Genomic DNA, 23788 nt, shown 5'->3' on the forward strand with positions numbered 1-23788 from the left:
TTTTCCTTGCAGAACACTTTCATTTCTTGTGTTTTTGAGGAGTACAAACCTTATGCATAAAACATTTCAGTTAAAGGTGTACTGCAAACTGACAAGAAAAAAACCCTTGCTATTTCCTATGTGTGTTACAAGCATTTAGATTACCAGAAATGATGGGTAGGTTTTTTCCTCTATTTTTCTCTGGTTTGTTTTCCTGACCATTTGACAGTAATCTGATGTTTCCTTTGAATATCTGGGTTATTAATCATTTTCCCCTTTTGTTTGTGTGAGCCTTTCATATTACAATGAAGAAATCAGTCTCACCAGGAAAATGTGATTGTCCTGGTACAAAAACCAGCCAGGAATTCAGGATGTATCTTCTTTTTTTTAAGCAAGGTACACAATTGATGTTGTATCTTAGGTTTTTGTACTAAATACTTAATCACAGCATGTAATTCTGTAACTTATTTTTAAGTAACCTGGCTTTGAAGCTCAGGATGGAAAAGTGTGTTGCTTTAATGATAACTGTGTAGGTTCTCATCAAAATGAAAGTTTGGTCTCATTATTCCATTGTTCTCCTTTTCTTTTTTCTCCAAGCTGCCTGTCTCGTCCTGGGTTGTATGATTTTTCCTGATGGCTGGGATTCAGATGAGGTAAAACGGATGTGTGGTGAAAAGACAGACAAGTACACGCTGGGGGCTTGTTCAGTCCGCTGGGCATATATCCTGGCGATTATTGGAATCTTGGACGCCCTGATCCTCTCATTTCTGGCATTTGTGCTTGGCAACAGACAAGACAGCTTGCTAGCAGAGGAGCTCAAGTTGGAAAACAAAGGTAGGACTGCTCTAGAAACACTATTATGGGGTGGCCTCAAGGGCAATTGCTTAAAAACAATGATTGTTTTCATTTTATTTATGCTTAAAAGTTGGCATGCTGACTTACTTCCTAAGTTGCTGGGAAAGAAGAAATACAAGGAAGAAGAGGAAGTTTTGTTTTTCAGCCTCCAAAATCTAACAAAGCTGGAAATTGCCATAATTGCTGAACTATGCATGACTTATCCTTAACAGTTTTTAGAGCTGTAGATGGGATGGTTTTGTGTAACCCACTTGTACATGATTTCATTAGCATGTAAGTGTCACTGTCACCATCTTTTCTGCACCCCATGCCAGATTTGTTCATTTTGTTCCCTTAGGATTTTGCGTTGTAGTATGAATGGCTGTAATATGGCGTATGTGTTAGCACAGTGCATGGTTTGGAGGGAGTGTTGTCGTGGGAGATTTTCAATGAGCTGTGTGATGGGACTGCCTGTACAATGAGGCACTGGTGGGCTAAGGATCGGAGCCAGGAATGAAGAGGAATCCTAGTTCTTGTTTGATTGTGTTGCTTGGAGTTCATTAGTCAGCTCACAGGAATCTAGGATGTTGTAGTAACTGAATATTTATGCAGCGGGTTAGGGGTAAAACGCACTTCTAGCTGGAGAACATGAAACTGGCTCAGGCCAGTAGAGAGCAGAGCGTCTGCAAGCCTGGCCGATTTCTGCAGCCCCTTCGCCTTGTACTCCCCCAGCATCCACTGCTGTGTGTCTGATATGACAGGTACCACAGAGGGCAAGTCCCTGCCTTGTCTTTTTAATGGGCCCCTTTTCCCTGAATCTGTCTAATCCCTTCTGAACCTACAGATACTGTCAGCTTGTACAGCATCACGCAGCAACGAGTTCCTGAAGCTCCCTACTGACTGCTAAAGAGTACTTTCTTTTATCTGTTTCAAATTGATTCCCTACTAGTTTCACCGAGTGTCCCCTAGATCTAGTAGTGCAGGATTCTGCATTCAGCTCACCCACCTTTGTAATTCTGTAGGTTGCTTCTAATAATAGCAAAGATATTAGGAGCCCTTCACCACTGGATTGGAAATCAAAAGCTGTTTGGCAGCCTGTGCTCTACGAAACCAGCTGGTCTCAGTCCTGCTCCAGAAGGACCATTATCCATACATCCGAAAGCACTAGCACACCGGCCCCGGCTTGCTGAGTTGCAAACAGTCAGCACACTCAGCGCAAAGATAAATGGACTTGAAGATTGAATCTCACATGCGATTCCAGACCTGGTTAGAGCCTATTAATGTTGTAGGTTAAGGAAAGTGTATGTCTTTTGCAATTGCGTGTGTACATCTGTCCTGCAGGTAAACTGAGGGCATCAGTTTCAAGGACTGTCCTTGTCGCCCTTTTCTGTAAGGATAATATTCATCTGCATTTTAAAATTAAAATACTTATCAAAATAGCATTCACAGCTATGTCACAAGTGCTTTTGGCATCAGCACTGTGTGTGCGTACGGAACTATGTCTGTACCGTACGGAACTCATGAACCCTACAACTACTCGTATGAAAGAACCTAATCTGTTTTGGCACCTTATGAGCAAAAAGCAGCTTCTGGAGGCTCATCACATCTCACGTCGCTGGCACAAGCTCCTGCCAGAACATTTGGTCCTCAGCATGTCGGACAAAATCATTCAGCAGCTTATTTTCCTTGAATTAAGCACAGAAATGTACCACACCCCCAGCTTCAAAGCAAACCAGAACTCAACAAAAAGGGACTCACCCCACTTTGTCCTTCACTGTCAAGCCTGATGTTCACCAGTTTTTCAAATGAAAAGAAAAAAAGGCAACTTGTCTTCTAAAAAGGCCATCCTCTTCCTGCTCATCACAAAAAGCTTCTGCTAAGCAACAACAGGGCAAGTATACATACTCCTGCAGCCGCCCTGGCCTTTCTCCACCTGCATGTGTTGCCACCAGGCACAGCCACAGAGGAGTCCTAGGAGAGCAAAGTGGGGGCAGTGGTGGACATCACCACCCCCATCAGTGCAGGGGATGGGGCAGGTACCAGTGCCAGCAGAGCACCAACTCTCACTTTGCTGTCCAGAGTTCAGTTCTTCTTCTGGCCTTTTGGATGCCAGGAAACCTGCCTGCGTCCTAGTGAGCAAATTCCTACCGAGACAACAAAGCACAAGCACTTAATTCCGTCCAGTGGTCTCTGATCTCTGTACAAGATCTCCTACAAGAAAGATGGGGAAAGGCTGTTTAGTAGGGCCTGTTGCGATAGGACGAGAGGTAATGGTTTTAAAATAGAGGGGGGTAGATTTAGATTAGAAATTAGGAAAAAATTTTTTACGATGCGAGTTATAGAACACTGGAACGGGTTGCCCAGAAAGGTGGTGGAGGCCCCATCTCTGGAAACGTTCAAGGCCAGGCTGGATGAGGCTCTGAGCAACCTGACCTAGTTGGGGATGTCCCTGCTCCTTGCAGGGGGGTTGGACTAGATGACCTTTGAAGGTCCCTTCCAACCCTAGCCATTCTATGATTCTATGATTCTATGATAAGATGGACTACAGCTTGCTATCCCAAACACTGTACTGATGGAGCAGGGCTCTGGGCCATGGTCCCTGCAGACCAAGGAGAGATTTCTGCCAAAAAGTCTGCACTCTGAAGCAGGCACTGGGATGTGTAAGCAGTACTCGTGTTTTTGCAGCTAGAAGTCATTTAACAGTGTTTAGGAGGAAGATTTTGTGTTCATATGGCCAGGATTGTGAGGCAGGTTTTGTAATCCTGGCAGTCAGTGGCTCAGGTGACCATTTTGGGGCTGTGGTCTGTGGTTAGGGAGGATGATGATTATTTACACTATAATGCTGAAGAAGCTGGTAGAACATGAGGTGACTCCACCACTTCCTTGGGCAGCCTGTTCCAGTGCCTGACCACTCCTTCAGTAAAGAAGTGTTTCCTAAACCTTCCCTGCCGCTACTTGAGGCCATTTCCACTTTTCCTATTACAAGTTATCTGGGAGAAGAGACCAACACCCGCCTCCCTACAACCTCCTTTCAGGTAGCTGTAGAGAGCAATGAGGTCTCTCCTCAGCCTCCTCTTCTCTAGATTAAACAATCCCACTTCCCTCAGCTGCTCCTCATAAGACTTGTTCTCCAAACCCCTCACAGCTTCCTTTCTCAGGGAGGAGTCTGTGCAATGCTACTGTCTTTCAAGAGGCAAAAAATGTGGCTGGATGGTCAGGGTGGGACCCCAGTGACCCCTTCCGCTTGGTGATGGTGATGTCCTCTGGTCACAGGCCTGGATATCCCATAGCCTATGATAAGCAAGGTGTCCCCTTAAGGGACAGTCATGGCTCCATCAGACTTTTTGAGAGAAGGCACCTGGGGAGCAACCAGCACTGTACCCCAGAGGAACCTCAGCTTGCCCTGTTAGCTCTTCCTCTGCTGCTGGGGCTTTGCCCCACGCATGTAGATATCTTTATGTGGTAGCTCAGTGGAGGGGAAGAGACAATAAATTAGAGTCACAGCAGTGTTCATTTATGTGGAAAACCTTTCAAGAACAAGATATTATGAAGCAATGATCAGACAGCTGGGCAGCTGTTTTCTTCATCAGGTAATAGTTCTGTCTGGAGGCTTCATTGCAGGTCAGCTCCCTCATTAGCAAGAGTCTGCGGTGGCTGTGTGAGTACCTGGCACCACAGCTGGTTTTGAGCATTGGTGACAAGGAAACAGTTAAAAGTATATGAAGCACACCAAGATGGCAAAAAGGTGAGAAGATGACAGAAAAAGAGCAAGCTGTTCTTCTCTGTAGACTTACTGTGCTGAACTGCCCACCTGCTCTGTCCTTTTGATGACTACAGTTCTGGATATTAACATGGGTTAATGAATGCTCCTAAGTAAGGAATTTGACTGTTAAAATTATTCATGGCAGAAAACGGCTGTATTTTTGCTATAAAAGAAAGTTTAGTTTTTCGCTACATGATAAAAATAGTGCTTACTCACTTCTTAGTTTTTAGGTGTGAGAGTAGACTACCATACGGGTTTCACGTCTGAGAAACAGAACTCAAGTTTAGCAGACTTTCTTCAGGTTATAGTCTATGTAATGCAATTTCCTAATCATGCAAATTTTACACAACAATCTGTACCTTTTTCATTTAAAAAACTTCCTTTTGAAGAAAAAAAAAAGGTATTTCTAAAAAGACTTTCACATTATGTTTATGCCAGTAGCAAAAGGAGGGGAGACAACAGTAATACAAGGTTTTCTTTAATTTATAGGAACTAATGCTGATACCTTAAAGGTCTGTATGTTATTAAACTAATGGCATGCAGGGTGATAACAAAAATAGTCAGAATTCATCTTTGCTTTAAGCTTCATCAACACCATTTTCAGTGAGCCATCAACATCAGGCATAAATCTTTATGTGTTGTGTAATGACATAATTTAAATTTTGAACTGTAATGTCTTAACAACATACAATTAAAGATCTGGCCAAAGGCTACAGAGACCAAATTAGAAGTTTCCAAAAAAAATTGAGAGTGCAAAGCAATTACTTTTATGGTTGAAAGTGGTAATATGCTCTGCATTATGAGTGATAAATACAAGAGAATTCAGAAGAAACTATCCTATTAAGTAATATCAGTCAGAGCAGGTGGATTATGTGCTTCGTGGACAGCTGTGGCTTTTCTGATGAATAGAACAGCTTCACAAGATGTTTATGTGTAACATTTGACTCATCTTTGGGGTCCGTATGGTCACAGATAAGCAATTTGCACTAAAGATTTCCTGGAGTTTCAGCCAAGGGCTGAAATAGATAAAAGGATGAGGGAGCTAGACAGGAGATTTGAAGGATTCATCTGCCTTGCAGTGATTGCAACTCACACAGACTCAAAGTACACCACATCACTCCCAACAGCCACGTTGCAGAGAGCTCGTCGCAGAGCACAGTGCAGGATGCCCAGCCCAGGACTTGCCAGTTGACGCTTATACCTTCGTAATTCTCCATACCAGTGGTGTTAGGGCCTGATCCACGTTGCTGAAGGCTGGCTCCACACATCTGCCTGAGCTGCAGTCACTGCAGAATAAAGATGCTTAAAGACAGAAGCTAAGGGGAAGTTGTTTCTTGATGACAAAGCAGTTTTCTGTAAAAGAGAAAAAATAGTCTTGCATGGAGATTTGAGAACTTTTGGCTAGAGAATTATCTTCTTTAAACAGGAATAGTCTACCCACATGATTGTTGCTGCAACAGAAAGCCATCTGCAAAAGCCCTAGTATCTGAATATTGAGTGACAGGAGGCCAGCAGCATGCTTGTCCCATCGAGGGACTACATGACAGAGTGCGCATCAGCTGTCATTCTTCAAAAGGAAAATAGCTCAGGTCACAACACATGGGCAAACTGCTGCAAAATTGCAAAGCCCTGTTGATTCTCATGTAGTTCTTGTGGTGTACGCTAACAAACATCCAGGCTAACTTGTTCAAAATTTGGTGAATAAACATGAATATTGATACCTGATTTAAGTTTTCATGTATAGCTACAATGCATAAAATAATTGCCTAGTAGCAACAAAGAGTACAAATCAAGTCAGAGCACCATATGTATCCCTGTATACTCATGTTCTCTGTCTGATAAAGTTATATAGTCCCTTCTTTGTAAAGTTGTGTATCCTTTGACTCCTCTTGATACACAACAAATTCAGTGTACGCAACTTTTCATTTCAGTTAGCATGTACTTTTCAAAAATAAAAATACTTTCAAAAATAAAATGCACAATTTCTGTTACTCTTTTCCCTTTCTTAGACTGATATTTCTCATCATGTTGGCTGGTCTCTTCCCATCCTTCCTTTCTAAAGAGTTTGAAAGTCACCCACTTCAGCCTCTTGCTTCTTCAGTGTGTGGCTCCATGTTCAAAGCTCTTAAGGTGACTTTGAACTCAGAACCAACTTGGCCACTTGAATTTCCACTTGAGAAGGGAAATGTGGAAAAACACTCAGTGGGGAGTGATCTGTGATGGATTGCTGTAGACAGCCCGCCACATGCACTTGCCAGGCTGCAGCTGGCCAGAGGAAGCTGGAACTACGTCAAAAGGTTTCTGCTCTTGCCTCAAAGGAGAAGTATTTAGGTACTCTGCTTTTCAAAGGCAAAATCAAGCTCTTCTTTGAAGCCCACAGCCATAGGTTCAAGGTTGAGAATTTCTGGCCTTCATTTATAGCTTCAAAACATGATTCTCTGCCATGTCAGCCAAGAACAAAGTCTTGTCACAGCTGTGAAGAGTTCACATGTTGTCTTTCAGCTTCAACCAACAAGTGACTCATCTATCTTAGCATCCCTGCAATTAGCTCCAGGTGTGAATTTCTTTGTTTAATTACAACTTATTTTCTTCAGGTAGCACCTCCATGAGCTGGAGGTGCTACTTGAGGAGCTCTGAGTATAAGAGCAGCAGGCAAGTAGTGCAAGATGTATTTCATCTAGAAACCCACAGCTAGAAGCCAAATTAACAGTGGTTTGGTTTTTTTTTAATTGAGTTTTTCCCCAAAATTTCCTGCTTTAGATAATGGTGACCATTTGGTTGTGATTGCAACTATATGAATAACATTTTATAAAGATAAACATGGAGATTTCGTTGTGGTGGTGTCAGGGTGAAGTTCATCTCTCCAGGATGAAGATTCTTATAGCACTGCTGTAGCAAGAATACATAGTGGTGGAATTATTATCGAAGTATGTATTCTGAGACTAAGCCTTGATAAAAGTATTTTGTCAGGGAACTACTTTGCCAGTGGGCTAAATGATGATACTTTTAAGGGGAGGCAAATGAGGCATCAAAACTAAAAGTTGAAAGCTGATTAAAATACCTTATTAAATAAAGGTCAATCTTGCAGTAGTGCTGATTGATACATCAGCTGATCCAACAATTCCTTTCCAGCTCTACTTTCTATAATAAGAAAGTAAAATTAGTCCTAAACGTATGCATTAATTACTTAACTGAAGAACTTGGAGACCATGAATAAAGAGTCCTAGCTCCCCACTGATTAATGAAGGAAAAACATGGTGAACTGCTTTGTGTCTCATGGAAATATGGATCCCACCTTTTAAGGAGTCTCATACAATAGTTCAGTTAAAGAAATTATAATTTTCATTGAATGAGCTCATGATATGAGGGACCAACTATGGGAACCTGAAGGCAAGCTGGTAGCAAAAATTTAGGCAGCCTCAAAAACATGCTTCTCAAACAGTATAGGAAACTCAGTACATTGCACAGGCATTGTGCTCAGCTGAAAAATTCTGTAGGGCAGCAAGGCACAGAGAGGTTGAGCCTTACAAAGCGGAGTGGCATGATGCATGGGAATGGGGGGTGAAGTCATTAGACAGTGCTGTTACAGGCTACAGACAGATCTCTGGGCTGGTCAAGACAAGTCCGTACAAAGCCTGGACAGATCTGGCGACCTGTGCTGTGAACTTAAAAGGAAACCTATGGCCTGTTACAAGCAATATCATATTTACTGAGCTGGAAAATGATGAGTCCGACGGTGCCATCACTGGTAGTTGCATTAGAAATGGTGTTTTGAAGCTTGGACAAAAGATCAGAGATATTTCACAAGACATGATATGTAAAAGGAAAGTAGCTGGCACATATTGCATTCTGGGTAGGGCTAGTCACACACAGAGATTATCATACCCCACCATCCACATCCCCTTCCCTACTGATAGATAGATGTGATATTCATGAGTAATATTGCACTCAAGATTGCTATAGATGTGTACTAAATTCATTTGCTAGAAAGGAGCACAACAGATAACAAGTGAAATTATAATCCAAAGATGTTTTCCCTATCTCTTGTATATATATTTTTTTTTCTTAAGTCGTGTTTTTAAATGAAATAAATGAATTTGCTCGTATCACATGGTCCATGTTATTATGTTTAGTCTTTCAGGCTTTTGGAATGCAAGCACTCCAGCTGTCAGAAATATTTTTATGCACCTACTTCAAGAGCATTTAGCATGAAATGTACTCCACAGACACAGCAGAACTGAAAATAGAGGTTTAGCTGCAATCCCGTTTGACTAAACGTGTTTACAACGCCAGAGCACATTTGATTTTACGAATGATCTTCACCTTAGTTCTGTAAATCTAAAAATTTTCAGGATCATTATGAGCTGGCATGAGGATCTCATTGCACGAAGTTATTCACCTCAAAATGCTCTTTCATCTCAAAGCACTTGCACCTTTCTAGGTGGCAGCATTTGACATTTGACATTGCTCTGGTTCCTGTATGCTATTTCCCTCAGTTCCTGCCTTCTGATGTTCCCGGCTGATTCTCTCCTAATTACTCAGTGTATTGTTCCTGTCTAGTACCTGCACACTGAAACCAAAACTCATTGCTTTTTGTATAAAGCCGTGTCTGGTAAGAGGCTGAAAGGATCAGCATGACCATTTAAACTACTTTCATACATCACACAGGCTGTAGGATGGCCTGTGTCCCCTCCAGTTTATTAGCACTGCTTAAATTGTGGGACCAGAGCTGGACACTCTTCCAGGAGTAGCTGTGACTCTGCTGTGCCCAGAGGTGACTTTCAGCTGACTTTCCACGTGCCCTCTGTCAGTGTGTGGGTATGTTTTGTGCTCCCTGATCTGTCATTTTGCATCAGGCCATGCTTACAGAAAGAGCCATTTGCTAATACACATGAAGACTTATTCAGTCCTCTTCATCGCAGCAGCTGAGAGAGAGAGAAAATGGACATTGCCACTGGCTCCCAGCAATCTGGAGAAAATCTTGATGGTGTAGTCTATCTCCTCCTCTTCCTCACTAGAAGGAGATTAAAAGACCTAAAGAAGAAGAGGAGACCAGGAGCCACCTTCTTTCTTTTCCAGAAGAAAGAAAGGTGCTGAATTCTGTGCTGAATTCAGACACAAAAGCATCCAAACGTAAACCCTGTTCTCTGAACTAACACAGTGCCGGGGCACTTTGGGCCTCCCTAGGACTTTGTTTGCTGTCCTTCCCCACTCTTCCAAGTATTTCATAACCTCTCACTGCACTTGGACAGGTCAGTCAGTAAAGGCAAATCTGTACAGTATGAATAATTCCCACTGTCTGATGTAGCTGAAGACCCTGAATGCCCACGGTCTAATAAGGGGACAACCATCTTGAAATACTGAGTAAATCCACCAGCAATGAGGTGTAAAAGCAATTTCTTGCTTCCAGAACACAAAGGCAGTAGTTTAGCTGTACTTTTTATATTTCTACCGTAATAATATATGTGAAAGATAAGTGCATATTGGATAAGAATTGAGAAAAATACCTGTGTTATGTAAATGCCTGCTAAAATGGATGCATCTGGAATCTCTGCATAGTACAATAGTTCAGTTATTTAGTGGTTACTTCAAAAAGAGCACATTCAGAAAGCAAATTAGATTGGCATAGCTAAAGTGGACTCATTTTATATGAAATGTTTACTACTATTCTTTTTATTTTTAAGTACATTATTGAATCAAAAGCTCAAAGCTTTTCCGCTGGGCACGTTGGACATAATTATGCAGTGGGGGTTTTATTCATCCTGTGAAATCAGTAAGAATTTGAGAGAGTGGGAGTAAATGGAATCTGTTAGAACAATTCATATACTTTTTAAATGGTCATGAATCTTAACTACACTAATCCTTGAGCACAGAGTTTCAAACAACATTTTTCAGGTGGTTTAATATTTGAGATGTATCAAATATGTTCACATTTCCTTTGAAAAATTATCATAACGCTCTGACAATAAGAACTGACCAACCCCTTGCAAATAAAACTCTGATAAAGCAATACAGAACAGACATCATATATGCAGAGACAAATATTGGTCTACTAGAGGAAGTGGAAGTATTATTGTCAAAGAGTTCATTGGAAATTCACTACAGGACTCATGCTGGCAAAGTAGAAAAGTGCCATACTGTCATAGTTCAGCCCCAACGGGGACCAGACTACGCAGTCTCTCTCTCACCCCCCCCCCCCCCCACTCTCTGAGAGAATAGGAGGAGATTTGGCAAACAAAAGAAAACCAGAAGAAAAAAAAAAAAAAACAAACACATGGGTTGAGATTGAACAAAAAGTAAATTTAACAGTAATACAGAAGAAAACAAAACAGTGATAGAATACAAATACATTACAATAGCTCACAACAGATCTCCACATCCAGTCTCTTCCAAATAGCAGGAGACCTCCCTTCAGCACCCTCCTCACTTACATACTGAGCATGATGTCAGATGGGATGGAATAGCCCTTTGGCTAATTTGGGTAAATTAACCCCAGCTGTTAGCTAATTAGTTAACTATCCCAGCCATAGGGGCTACCAGCTTCAGTTTTCCACCCAGCTCAGGTAAATATTAACTCTATCCTGGCCAGAACCAGGACACATACTTAGGAGAAGAGCCACAAAAAAAATCCCCAGTACTTGCATCCTTAACGGACATGCTGGAATTGGCAACATGGAAAGATGTAATGCCAAGTGGTTAAGGAGCAATTTTGCTTGGGAGACTCAAAATTTCTATCAGCGTTAAGGCTGCATTTCTGTGCCCTTTCAGAACTAGCTTGCAGCATCTAATTGTTGAATTTAAAATGATAGCTGAAAACCTCTGAACATTCCCTGTCCTGGAGTCTCAGCACTTCCAAGCAGAGGCTGTAGCTATCTAAAGAGCAAAACTGCCCTCCATTGTTCTGCCTCAGTTTTATAAGTATGCTCCCTGCTGCTCCATAGATGTTAATTCTTAGCCCATATGGGCAAAGATGGTGTGTTATTAAGTACAATAAATCTTCCTGTATAACCATCAGCGCAACTATTTTCCTGAAGAGGACTGACAAGCTTATCTTAAATAAATCCCTAAAAGGGCTCTGTCAAATGATTAGAAGTTGTATGTTTACAATGATGCCGGAGAATCAGCAGGTTTATACACTGATCAATCATTTACACATTAGTGAGCAGCTGCCATCTGAGGCTGTGTCTGCTCATCTATCACGCAGTTCTCACAAAGGTTAGAGGTAGTAAAGTTGTACTTAGACACAAATATAGGCATAAAAATGCTAGGTATTAAGAACTAACCTTACGGTTACCAAACTAGGCATTTATAATAAATAATATTAAATATTCCATTTGCTTTCCCAACCAGCTTTCCTGGGCTGTGCCTCGATTCCACCTTGGTTCCCTTTCGTCTTTCCTTTCCCTGCCTTTCCCACCTCTTTTCTTCATAGAGCTTGTATTTATATCCCATTTGCTTAGCAAATCTCTTTTATCACTTTTATTTCAGACCTTCAACTTTCATAATCCCGGGACTAGTTGTTTTCTTGATTTATATTTTCATAATTATAGAAAAAAGATTATATCATCATTTAAGCAGACAAAAAACAGAATTGAAAGGGAATTTTTCTATTTTTTTTAATTTATATCTCATATTACTTTCTAAACTCTAACAGTAAAAGCATTATAAATGGTGTTGTCATTCTTAGCCTTCTTGGGAAGAGGAGGTGAATGTTATCATGTAATAAGTATACGTGGACCGTTATAGCTATCACTCAGCTCAAAGCCCACTGCATTGACCAATTCCATTTTTTTTAACAGGAAAAGAATGCAGCGATTCATCACTTGCCCAGTCAAGTTAATGTTTTGTGGCTTTTTTCTAAGAGAGGAATTTGTGAACTGGCTAGCTTTGACAGCCTGAGGTACTTGGTACTTTTCATTTCTAGATCATTGACTCAAGTATAGCATGTATTTCATGAAAATTGACCGAAAATTGAATCTGGAGGATGATTGATGGCTGAAGTATGTAAAAAAAAAAGCATTGTTTTCTGCTCAGCTGATAGTAGACAGATGCCAATAACCAAACATATATCATAACCCTGTATTAACAAACATTCTAACTAGGAAGACTCAGAAATGAACGGAGAACACGTCTACCTTTGGATGCCTTCATCATTGGACTCCTAACTTTAGCTGTCTAGTATCTATTTCCAGAATTGGAATTTACCTAGACAAATCTCTGAAAATCACATTGTCAGTATTGAGTCTCATGCACCCAAAAAGTGAGGTCTCTTCTGAAGAACAGTAGCTGCTTGCTTCTGACAGGACTGTCCTTGCAGGTTTGCTATGTGATGGAAATGGATGCTGTGTAAATATGTTAGGAGAGAGCTGATGCCTTTTGGTAGGGCTACGTGGTAGAGCTAAAGGTCAACTTTCAATGGCTTGTGTCTGCTTTGGAAAGTACAGTAGTCTCTCTTCATTCCCACTCCACCTCAACATTTGAATCCTATTGAATTAGTAAAGTGAATTAGCCTAGTATTCGACACTTCTTTCTTGAAGTTTCCAAGAAATTTAATCTCCAGTGGTTACGATTTTGCTTTGTCTGCCATTTTCTAGTGACAGATTAACTCCCAGTTCCCGATGAACATAATGAGGTATTTAAGACAAAAATAGTCCTCCTTCTGTGCTCCACTATCCCATTTGGATAATCTTATCTTTAACTTCTCATTTAAAGAAAGAATTTGTACCTTATAGCAATGGATGGCTGACTCTCCCATCTTTCCAGGACTGCATTAATATTGTTGCGTTTAAAAAGACAATGACAGGGAAACCAGCCTTGGCACCACAGTGGCAGGTCGTACGCTTGCATGCTGCAGTACACATTTGGATAACACAAGTAAAGGAACTGTAGTTCCCTGGTTAGATTTGCAGCTTGTCCAAGTTCTGGAGTTAAATGCACATACTTTCAGAGCTGGTAGCAAGGATAACATTTCTAATTGTTGTATTTCCCTGTCCTCCAAGAAACAGAAGGACTTTTTCAACAACAATCAATATGTTCAGAAATTTGACTTTAGTTTCAACAACGTTGCTGTGATTCCTTGTGGCATGATGCATACCAGCTGGATCTCAAACCAACACAAACCCAATTATGGACTCTTCTGTGACAAACTGCAATTTCAGTGAGCAGTAGTATTTCAAGAAACAAAGCCTTTTAATGGATGGCTGTTGAATTTAATACTTTGCTTCAGTTGGAATTCTTTTTTTATGCTAGTACATTTCATTTTGCTCTCTGAAAGCAAAAAATTCTTATTTTCCCATCAAAATAATTTCCTTATGAAATCACACTGCTTATCTGCCCACTTGTTTATCAGTCCTCCTTCCTAATAACTTTTAAATCCATTGTCCAGTTTCAACAGAATTTAACAAAAGGCTAACATCTTAAAAATATCCAACTCCCAGAAGTGTTTTGAAGTTCAATGGTTGGATAAAAAAAAAAAGAGAGCATTAGCTAGTGATCCCACTAAGGGAAAGCCAGGAGATTCAGCGCTTAACGGCATTTGGCTGATCAAGTCCACTCCAATCTCATTTCACATATGCTGCACTGCTTGGTGTTTCTTGATCATCTGTCATGCTAAATAAAGTCAGGTAGAGTATATGGGAAACATGGCAAGTATTTCTCTCTGTGTGTGTGTGTGTGTGTATCTATCTATCTATATATAAAAGTATTAAAAAATGTAGGGAAAGTGGAATGAAGTCAAAAGTCCTGTAGGAGGGAGGCTGTAAGAGACGTCTGGGGCATGTGGGAAGCATGGAAGTTTGGAAAGGTCCTGTGTGTGAAGGGATCTGAGGAGATGAGAAAGACGAGTATCACAGGCAGAAGATGCATGGGTGTAAGCGCAAACAGGGAATTGCTATGGAGGTGTCATGGGCCATGGCAAAGGAGCTGGGTCGTTGTGCTCTGGCCATGTAAGAGGAGGAGGACACATGCTGTTCATTGAACGCCAGGCTTCACTGATTCCTTGTACCACTCATGCAGTGTCAGGTTCATTTAAAACTGACCAATAAAAAGGTTATTCAAGTATCTAAATAACACACAAAGCATTTAATGAAATATTTCAGTTTATCTTTAAAGAAAACAATACAATAGGAAGCATTAGAAACCAATTTTTTCAAAAGAAACTAAAAATTCTGTTTCGGTTCAGCCCCAGACTCTTTTTTCCACTGCTTGCTTCAGCCATTGAACTGAAAAATTGGTTATTTACCTAGCAGTTATACTTTAAAATATTTGCAACATAGGCAAGACCAGTACCTTTCATTCAGAGCTTTGCTGTGGGGGTAGCTCACAGAACGTGGCATGGAACTGGTGCTGCCTATTAAGTTCTGGCCGATAAGATCTCAGGCTGTGCTTTGGAGAATTTGTTCCCTTGTTCAGCAGAAGATAAACAAGGTGGAACCAACCGATCTGCCTCCACTGATGATAATCTTCCTAGGAGATACTATCATTTCAGCAGCTTCTGTAAGAAACTTTTCTGAAGGTCAGTGCATACAAAATAATCAATTCTCATCTACAGATCACAATTCTAATGTGCCAAATGCTACCAGAGCTTATGTTACCGGGTTCGTGAGATGAAGTCCACGATGTTTGCCGCAGCTGACAAACTAAATCCACCATGGACCATGCCTGGGGAACTTTCTTTAGCTTCCAGAAACTAGATATTAACTATTCCTAATGAGCAGTAGGCAAGCAGTGCCACCGTATAAGTGGTTTGTAGATAAGCAAAAAGCTGTATTCACAAATGCTGTCAATCAACACTTTGCAGCAATTTCCTTTAAAGAGAAAAAGATAGAGATGGTCTAGGAAATTCAGCATTTTGAAGAGGCAGCACTTCTCTTGTTACGGCTGAGGAAAACGTGAGATAAAAGCAAGTGATGTTAGCTTGCAGCCTTGCCAGCACCGCACCAGGATGTGCTGTGTTCGGCAGCTCCATCCAGGCTTCACCCACTGTTTAGACTGAACTCAAACCCAGCGCCTCCAGCAGACAGCGTGGGGCGTGAGTGGGTTCCGCCAGTGGACTGGGCATCCAGGATCAACCTCCATCACCTGGTTTCTGCTGTAGCTGCGATAAACTACTTCAGCCCTCACAGAGGTGTGAGCAAGATCTGAATCAAGCCGGTAATCTTTGTTCTAACAAAGCTGTGAAGACAGTTTTCTTCTCCTGAAACAAGCACCTCATTGTCCTCTGTCTAGCTGACTGTACCTAGAGATCGACCTGCAGTCAGCTTATAACTCCAGGTTCAAAGCATCTAAAAAAAAAGATGGGCAGAACACGAAGTTGTTGGTACCCAATGGAAAAATCTTCTTAATTGAATTACTTTGCATGCTGAGACAGTTTTAGGAGAGTGTTATGTACATCTAAACTTAGCCTGTGGCAGCGTATTATTCCATGCACGTCCCTCCCTGAACTTGGGAGGGAAGGAGGTCGTGGCAGCGCTGCAGTGATGCAGTGGGGTTTGGAGATGCTGGCCCTTCAGGGACGCTGCTTCTTCCAGGCCTGGAGGCAGCTGCAGCGGCATGGCTCCGTACCAGCACCCAGCCCAGAGGTGACGCGCCTCGGCACGGCATTGAGCTGACACAGCCATATTGGGTTTAGGACTCAGCTAATATCCACACAGTACCTTGTGCCAAGTGAATGTTCTTTGAGCTGCTGGTTTGGTCTCTGCATTTCAATTTTGATTTGTCATTTCCCGCCTCTGGATGTTGCTGAAATGCTATTTCCATCTGGAAAGGAACATTTTGGGTATTTTTGTCCTTGGCCATGTGTTTATCAGTTAATGGAGCACAGTGCGCAGATCCCCTAAGCTCCCAGCAGCCCACGCAGACACAGGGCAGAGCCCAGCTCAGATCTCCACAGCCCCATAGCTGCTTCATTGCAATATTGGCTGAGCTAAGAAACCCTGTTGGCGTGCAGAATTTGTGGGCTTGAGCAGAGAAGTGACCTCCTGTTGCGGCTGCATTCTTCCTTTCAGACACAGGCAGCTGGGCAGGGTCCTCTGAGTTCTGTCATTTTGTGTGACGAACAAACACCAAGGGTCCCCCAGCATCACTGCCCAGTCTGCCTTGTCAAGAGCGTGTCCAGCCCTCTGCAGTCAAAGGAAATACAGTTAGGTGCAGGAAAGGGAGAAGTAATTCAGTGCTGGAATAACTACAGTTGCCTGGATTCAAAATGAACACCTTATTTTTGCTCAAAAGCACCCACAAAGCAGAACAGGAGGAGGCTGGAATCAGCCCTCACCTTGAGGCCAGAGCAGAGCAGTGGGCAGTCGAAAAACTGTTTCTAGTTCTGAATGACTTTGGACAAAGCACATAGCTGCTCCGTGCCTCGGTTTCCCCTGAAGCTCCAGTACTACTTGCTTGCCTCCTGCATCTTCTGTAAGGATTTTTCAATTAACACTTCTGAAATGGTTGGAGTTCCTCACAAGGAAGGTATGGTAAAAGAGCGTATTACTGTAAAAAAACAATTTGCTGAAAATAACTGTCATGAAACGTTTGTAAAATAAAGTTGAAAGGAGGAGCTGTTTTGTTCAAATAGCGTAAGGGAGAGCCAAAGAGGAAACGGCACGAATCTCATCCTGCTCAGAGGGACGAGGCCAAGCGGCATTGCAGGTGCTGCGTCCGCACGGCGCGGCTCTGCGTCCCAATGCGACCAGTGTTTCTCCGGCAAAGGCAGGGGGTGAGGTGCATCTACACAGAGCAAGCAGGACAGGATGTGATGGGAGGGCAGCGGTGCCGGGGGGCGGATGAGGTGACGCCTGCTCCTCGCCATGCTGAGCGGCTTGGCAGGCAGCTGCCAGTCAGGATCCAGCCGGGGCTGAGCTCTGCGCTGATTAATGCCGTGCTCTCATTAATGCCACGCCAGGGTCCTCTGCACTCTGGTCAGCCCAGGGCTTTTGCTTTTTCACTTGCACAAGCAGCAACTCCCGAATCTGTACTGTACGGAGAAAAAACTGTGTTTCATTGATCAGCGGGTTCAGCAGGGCCCGTGCGCAGTGAGTGATTGCCATGAGAAAGTTCTGCTGCTGTAGCAACTGCTCTGGCTGAGCTGCTGGAGATCGGCCATAACAAGCGTTCACCAAGACACGTACAAATAAAACTCGTGCAGCTGCTTTGATGTCACCGTCTTTGTTTGCTACAAGCAATTATATCAGTGATCAGCTAACTCACAGCAAATTCCAAGAAAGAGAAAGTTTGACCAAAAAACGTTGCACGTCATGCAGAGGTTTTCTCTGTGTGGCTTCACTTCATTAGTTAGAAATGTTTGATTTTTTTTTTCTACTTTCTCTGAAAGTTTCAGATATTTGATCAGGAAGAAGAAAAACACATCATATGAAGTTAGGAACCATCCTCCTAGAACAAACAAGAGTAGCAAGCAGAAGATGGAGCAGCCCAGAATAGCACAAGCAGAACAAGCAGGTTGAGCTGCAAACAGCAAACATGCGGAAATCAAACCCTGTTAGCACATAAATAACCATCAGAAATCATGGATGGTTAAATTCAATGAATAAAACGTTTGCTCAGAGAAGTTTTCCCCTCTCCCAGTTGAAGATAGAGTGGTTTCCGTGCAGTTTTCCAGCAGATGTTTGGTCCAAGACAGCGAAAACTCGGTCTGCCCAGCGAAGAAATGAGTGAGTTTCTCCAGGAGCAGCCGTTTCTGCCCTGAGACCAGTTAGGGTTGGAGTTGCCATGCGCTGTTGTGCACCAGCGTCTGCCATCACCCCAGGAATGTCCAGACCACTTTGGCCAGGAGCTGGATAAACCAGCTCTGTCTCCAGCTTATACGTCTTTCCGTGATGATGAGGCTGTCACGATAAAGGAGGTGAATTGACCATTTTAAGGCACATTCTAAATGAAATACTGCCCTGTCCATGAGGAGGTGCCTCCAGCCCTGGGGGTTTTTGTGCTCTGTCAGTGGATGGATACACATCTTGTGCTAACAGAATTCCCTCTAAATGTATTTTCCTTGCAGGCTGTCTGTACAGCTAACATTTTAGTAGCATCTGAAAACTCAAGCTTTAAGAGCCTGAAGGAGCTTTACAATATGTATCATTCTATCTGTATCTTCTTGAATAACAAAAAAAAAGTATCAATTGGTTAGAAACCAATCATTTTTGATGTGTGGCTTTCCATCTGAACCACTAGTATTTTCACTTCGGGGAGAGGAGAAGCAGCTTTTTTCTAACACAGTGGCAACACAAAAGTAAGATTTTGATTCAAGTAAGTGAACAAAACCAAGGATATTGGATCATAATTCTATTTATCATTTGCGTACACACTTTTAGTCTCCATAAGAATATTTTTACAATGATACTTTTACATATTACAAAATATTTTTACACTGAGGGTGGTGGAACACTGGAACAGGTTGCCCAGAGAGGTGGTGGATGCCCCATCCCTGGAAACACTCAAGACCAGGTTGGACGGGGCTCTGAGCAACCTGATCTAGTTGGAGATGTCCCTGCCCCTTGCAGGGGGGTTGGACTAGATGACCTTTAAAGGTCCCTTCCAACCCAAACTATTCTGTGATTCTATATAGTCTCCATTAGCAATCAATGTGTTGTGGCATGGTAGGGTGCTTTGGATGTTCATATTGATAATGTGCATTGGGTAGGAACTCAGCTCATCACCACGAAGTGAAGGAGGTCCAGTTGCCTTCCCCACCTCAACACTCTGCCCCCAGGTGCAGGCTCCATCCTCCTGCCCCGTGGCTGCTGGGCTGCATGTTGGAGCTCACAGGGCAAAACAAAAGTGAGCACATTCCTGTTGTATTAGTGATCAGATCACAGAAACGTCCTGCAAGCACCAGCAGGACCCGGACTGCTATTGTACAGCACACAGTCTGTGGGTTCATGGGGGAGGGAGGGTCAAACCTCCCTTGATGGCAACATGCTGCTGCTTGCTGACCAGAGATGTCTCTCAGACCCCGTGGAAAGACTGGCGCATCCCAAAGCGATCAGTACATACTGCAAAGGAGGTCTTAGCCAGCTGTGTGGTTTCATCTGAGGCAGTGTTAGGAGGAGTTTTCCACTCAGGTCACTGCACAGAAGCCTTCCAGCATTGGCACGTGTTTGCATTAAACGCTGTATTCACTGTGGTTAACTGCAGCGTCAATGTGTGAATGAAGCTGGGCCATCCTTCCGCAAAATCTGCATATGGCATTATTAACATGTCCATCGGCTGTCAGGCATGTGATACGTTTTGCAAACTGCTCATTAATTCTGTACAAAACCAGTGACAGGCACGGTATTGTTTCCACAGCTGGGGGTGAAGAGTGTCTCACATGCAAACCTGCAACATCTGCCTGGTTTGGGGATTTACCAATCCTTTTCGTAAAATGAGTAAAATGTGGATGAATGTTGGAGACATTCACCTGAACTCCTCGAAGTGAGTCAGTAATTACTATAAATCCCATTGTACTTTAATTTTGTGGGTTTTAAAACACTTTTGAGTGTCAGATTGTCTGATCCACTTGGGAGCTGATGAAACCTAACAGCAATGAGCTCTTTCTTTTCGAGACACATTGCTCTCTTAGAAAAGTACATGAATCCAAGTGCCTTACCCCCCTGAAACTAAGGCTGATGTTACCAGAGCAGGGGGCAGAGAATAGGGCAGTGATTTCCCATGGGTACAGGGAACCTTAAAGCCTTTCACAGAGTGAGCTCAGCCTCGCAGAGAGTGTGAGCCTACCCTGCTGAAGCTACTGGGAGCTTTTCACTGACCTCAAGGAGAGCTGGATCAGGCCAGCGTCCAGTTCCACCATAAGAGGAGAGTTAGACCATGTGATAAAAGCACTGTCATCCTTTGTAGTGAGGGCATCCATGCAGGAATTAAGTGTGCTTTATAATCACATCTTCAGCTAAATTCCCTCATTTTTCCTCAGCATCTGCCTTTAGACATTCCCACCTGAGCACAACCATTTCATGTTGGCACCACACGATTTAATGGGGTTGATTGCCGAAAATATTTGGTGTCTCCCCTGCAGCCTTACAATAACATATATTCCTGTATTTAAATATTGCATGATTGCACAAGGAAAACTGGAATATGTGTAAGGAAATATTTACAGACATTCTGGGACTCACAGTTATGGTTTTGGAGTTATATGCATGCTTTTTTTTTCCCCTCTGTGTTTAGAAAGGATATGTATAACAGTACTACGATATTATTACACATTGTAATTACACAGCCTAATTACGTGATTATATGTCTTTACACTAATTACACAATTAAAAACCATTACAGAAATGATGTGAATGATTTGAATCAATTAAAATACTTTTAAGCCCATCGAGGCAATTGCCTAACAAAAAACCATTGAGGGGTAGCAGGCCAACCTGCCAAATACATGGAACGATTCCCCACTGGGTCCTGTCAGAAGCGCTTTGGCGCTGTTGTTTTACTCTCAGATGAATGGGAATGTGGAACATCACAGGTAAATGTTAAAAAGAACCATTTTGTGCTCCATGGACCCGGAGCAGAATTTTGTAACGCCTCTAGCATGGTTGCTCTATAGCAAAAGATTTATAGCCAAGATCTGGTGCCAGTTCTCTCTTGAGAACCTGGAAAAGGCATGTCGTTAGTGCCGAGTCACACTGCTGATTCACTGGACTGAATCCAGCCCTGTCTGTCAGGGCTTGAACCAAGTAGGATGGCTGTGAACATGTGCAGAGCGGGGAAATTATAGAGCAGGGCTATACCAGGAGACCTGGACAGAAAACAGACAGCCTCTGGCTTTGGTGCCAGCAGAGAAGATGGGGAAGACAGAGACAACGCTGGGCTGGGGTGCTGGTGGCAGCTCCACTGCAGTCGGATTTACTGGGGAAGGATGCTGGAGGCCATCACCCAAGCAGCAGAGTATGAGCACAGGTAGGCACGTACATCCACTCCGCCACGCGACGTCTGGGTGCCCTGCGGTGAGGAGCACAGATGCTGCCTTGCTCCATTGAGGAGAGTCTGCAGAAGACACAAGGATCTTCCTTCTGCTCTTAACAAGAGGCATGGGAGCCAATAGGTGGGAAATGGCAGAGAAATCTGTCACTACTGGGCATGCTTCTGCTCTTTGGAAGCAAAGACTTAATTTTTCAAGGTTGTCAGTGTAATATTTACTGTAAGCATTAGACTCACCTGAGAACATTCTAAGCCCTGGGACATTTGCGGACTGAAAGGGAATGTGACTGGCTCATTTATCCAACACCTTGCCAAGGAACAGTCTCATTATGATCACTAGCATAGACAATGCATAGAAAACAATAATTTATTGGGGTTTTCTATATCTTGCTTTATTTCTGTCTATGCAGTAAGGGATATTAATGCACCCACAGGATTTGCGTATAGATTAACAGCGGATCAGTAACCAAATTGATGTAGAATTAGTCGTAGGCTCCCAGCCCTGCCAGCAGTCAATGAGTAGATATTTTTCTGGCACGAGCCTGCTTTGGGGAATCCCACTCCCAGACTTTACAGTTTCTCTTTATGTTTGAAAGCGAGAACATTATTTAGGCTTTGATAAGCAATGTCTTCTACCTGCAGCATAACCATTAGAGGCTCAGCAGATGTGTTTCATGAGATGTATAACCCTTTCAAGCTCCTTTTTATCCTGAAGGCACAATAAAACCTTCACACAAGATACAGATAGTGAATCTAACTTCTGTGCTTTTGTTCAGCTTCATGTAAATTTGTTCTGTTTGCAGTTCATTTTGCAGTTTCTTTCTCCATTTATTCCATATGGTTGTTCTAAAATACCTGTATCGCTGTCTCCCTGTGTGTCTCCCATTCCATTGTGGGCTTTACTTTTCCTTTTTGAATAGCAGGACTGCTCTGTTCAAGAAGCTCTTCCTTTTTCCTCTTCATTTCTCGCAGTTCAATCACATTTAATAAACTTCAGAAGGCACTCCTGTGTTTTTCTCACGGTGACTAAGGTGCCTCCCCTGTAAGTCCAGGCAAGGCTCGGACAGCAGCACTAGACGTGGTGTAGGTATGGAGCCCATACGCTGGTTTCACGCACACCACACCAGCAAACCAATTTCAGCTATGTCTCTCTTGGCCAAGGCTTCACACATCCAGCGGGGCCAGCTCTGCTTCTCTCCCTGTTTGACGTGAGTGGATGTACCAAGTTACACAATCACAAGATCTGCGTTATGGTTGGAGCCCCGTTCTTCAGCCCAGTCTGGGGACTTCATTTCCACTCCAATTCAGAGATGCAAACAGATTCCACGCAGAAGGGCCAGGGCTAACATCAGGCTAGCTTGTGCACGGCTGAATGTGTCCATAAATAAATGCATCTGGTTGCTGGGTCATAGAAGTGAATGACACCTACATCATTGCACCTGCTATTGCTGTTAAGTCTCACAAGGTGGAGGATAGGTCACGACTGTCCTTGTTTATTCTTGATTACAAGCTGCAATCACATTACCAGATAGCTGTAACGTAGATGTATCTTCATTTGGTTTTGCCTTGCATACGTCTCTTCTGCAATAGCATGGCCAATGACAACACAGCCACTAGCACAGTTCGGATGGGATTCAGATCCAGAAGAAGGCACCTCTACATAGACATCTACACATGTGAGGTACCTAAGCTCATGTATCAAGGGAAATCTAGTCAGTGCTTGCCAGTGGAGGGCAGAGTGCAGAAACAGCTCATCCTTCATGGGATGCACATCAGGTGCCCACGGTTCAGTGCCAATTGCCATTTGAGATTCCTGAGTGGATACGAGATATCCACAACAGACCCCTAAACTACCATCTGGATATACCTGTTTTGACTTTTAAAGGGGCCTGAAGGTTGTTTTTTATTAGATTACTGGATTTTAAACAGTTAATGAACACTGCAGCCTTCCTCCCAGTGTAAATGAAACTGAAATACAAAAGCACACCATCCAACTCATTCATCAGAGAAGGGCAAACACATCTTCCACAGCATGTTTGGGCTCCCTGGCTACAACTGTATTAATAACCTGTACATGAACAAGGGCTGAGGCACTGTCCCCCATTGTCCAAGCTGTTAGTATACTGTTGGTGTGTTCTCTGGGCCAGTTTTGACTCATTCTGGATAGCAATGTCTGAGACATAATTTGTGACATAACATGGCCTGGAGCTGCTAGGTGTTAGGGAGGAGGTAATTTTGGGTGGAGAGGACTGGAGGAAGACAGGGCTGGGGAGGTGAGGACGGATGCACACC

General features: G+C 42.9%; 1 protein-coding gene across 3 annotated transcripts in view; it reads left to right on the forward strand.

Annotated features, from left to right (window-relative positions):
• LHFPL3 (LHFPL tetraspan subfamily member 3) overlaps window positions 1-23788 on the forward strand; it is a 247942-nt gene that overhangs the window by 169138 nt on the left and 55016 nt on the right. For 2 of the 3 annotated variants that reach the window (XM_086746188.1, XM_086746179.1), the window contains exon 2: window positions 577-813. In XM_086746188.1, the coding sequence (XP_086602314.1) occupies window positions 577-813 (237 nt within the window). Of the gene's footprint in view, window positions 1-576; window positions 814-1657; window positions 1783-23788 lie in introns of those variants that run through there. The other variant, XM_086746171.1, reaches the window with a different exon arrangement.

Source organism: Chlamydotis macqueenii, chromosome 1, assembly GCF_036417535.1.
Source record: "Chlamydotis macqueenii isolate bChlMac1 chromosome 1, bChlMac1.mat, whole genome shotgun sequence".
Classification (NCBI taxonomy): Eukaryota; Metazoa; Chordata; class Aves; order Otidiformes; family Otididae; genus Chlamydotis; species Chlamydotis macqueenii.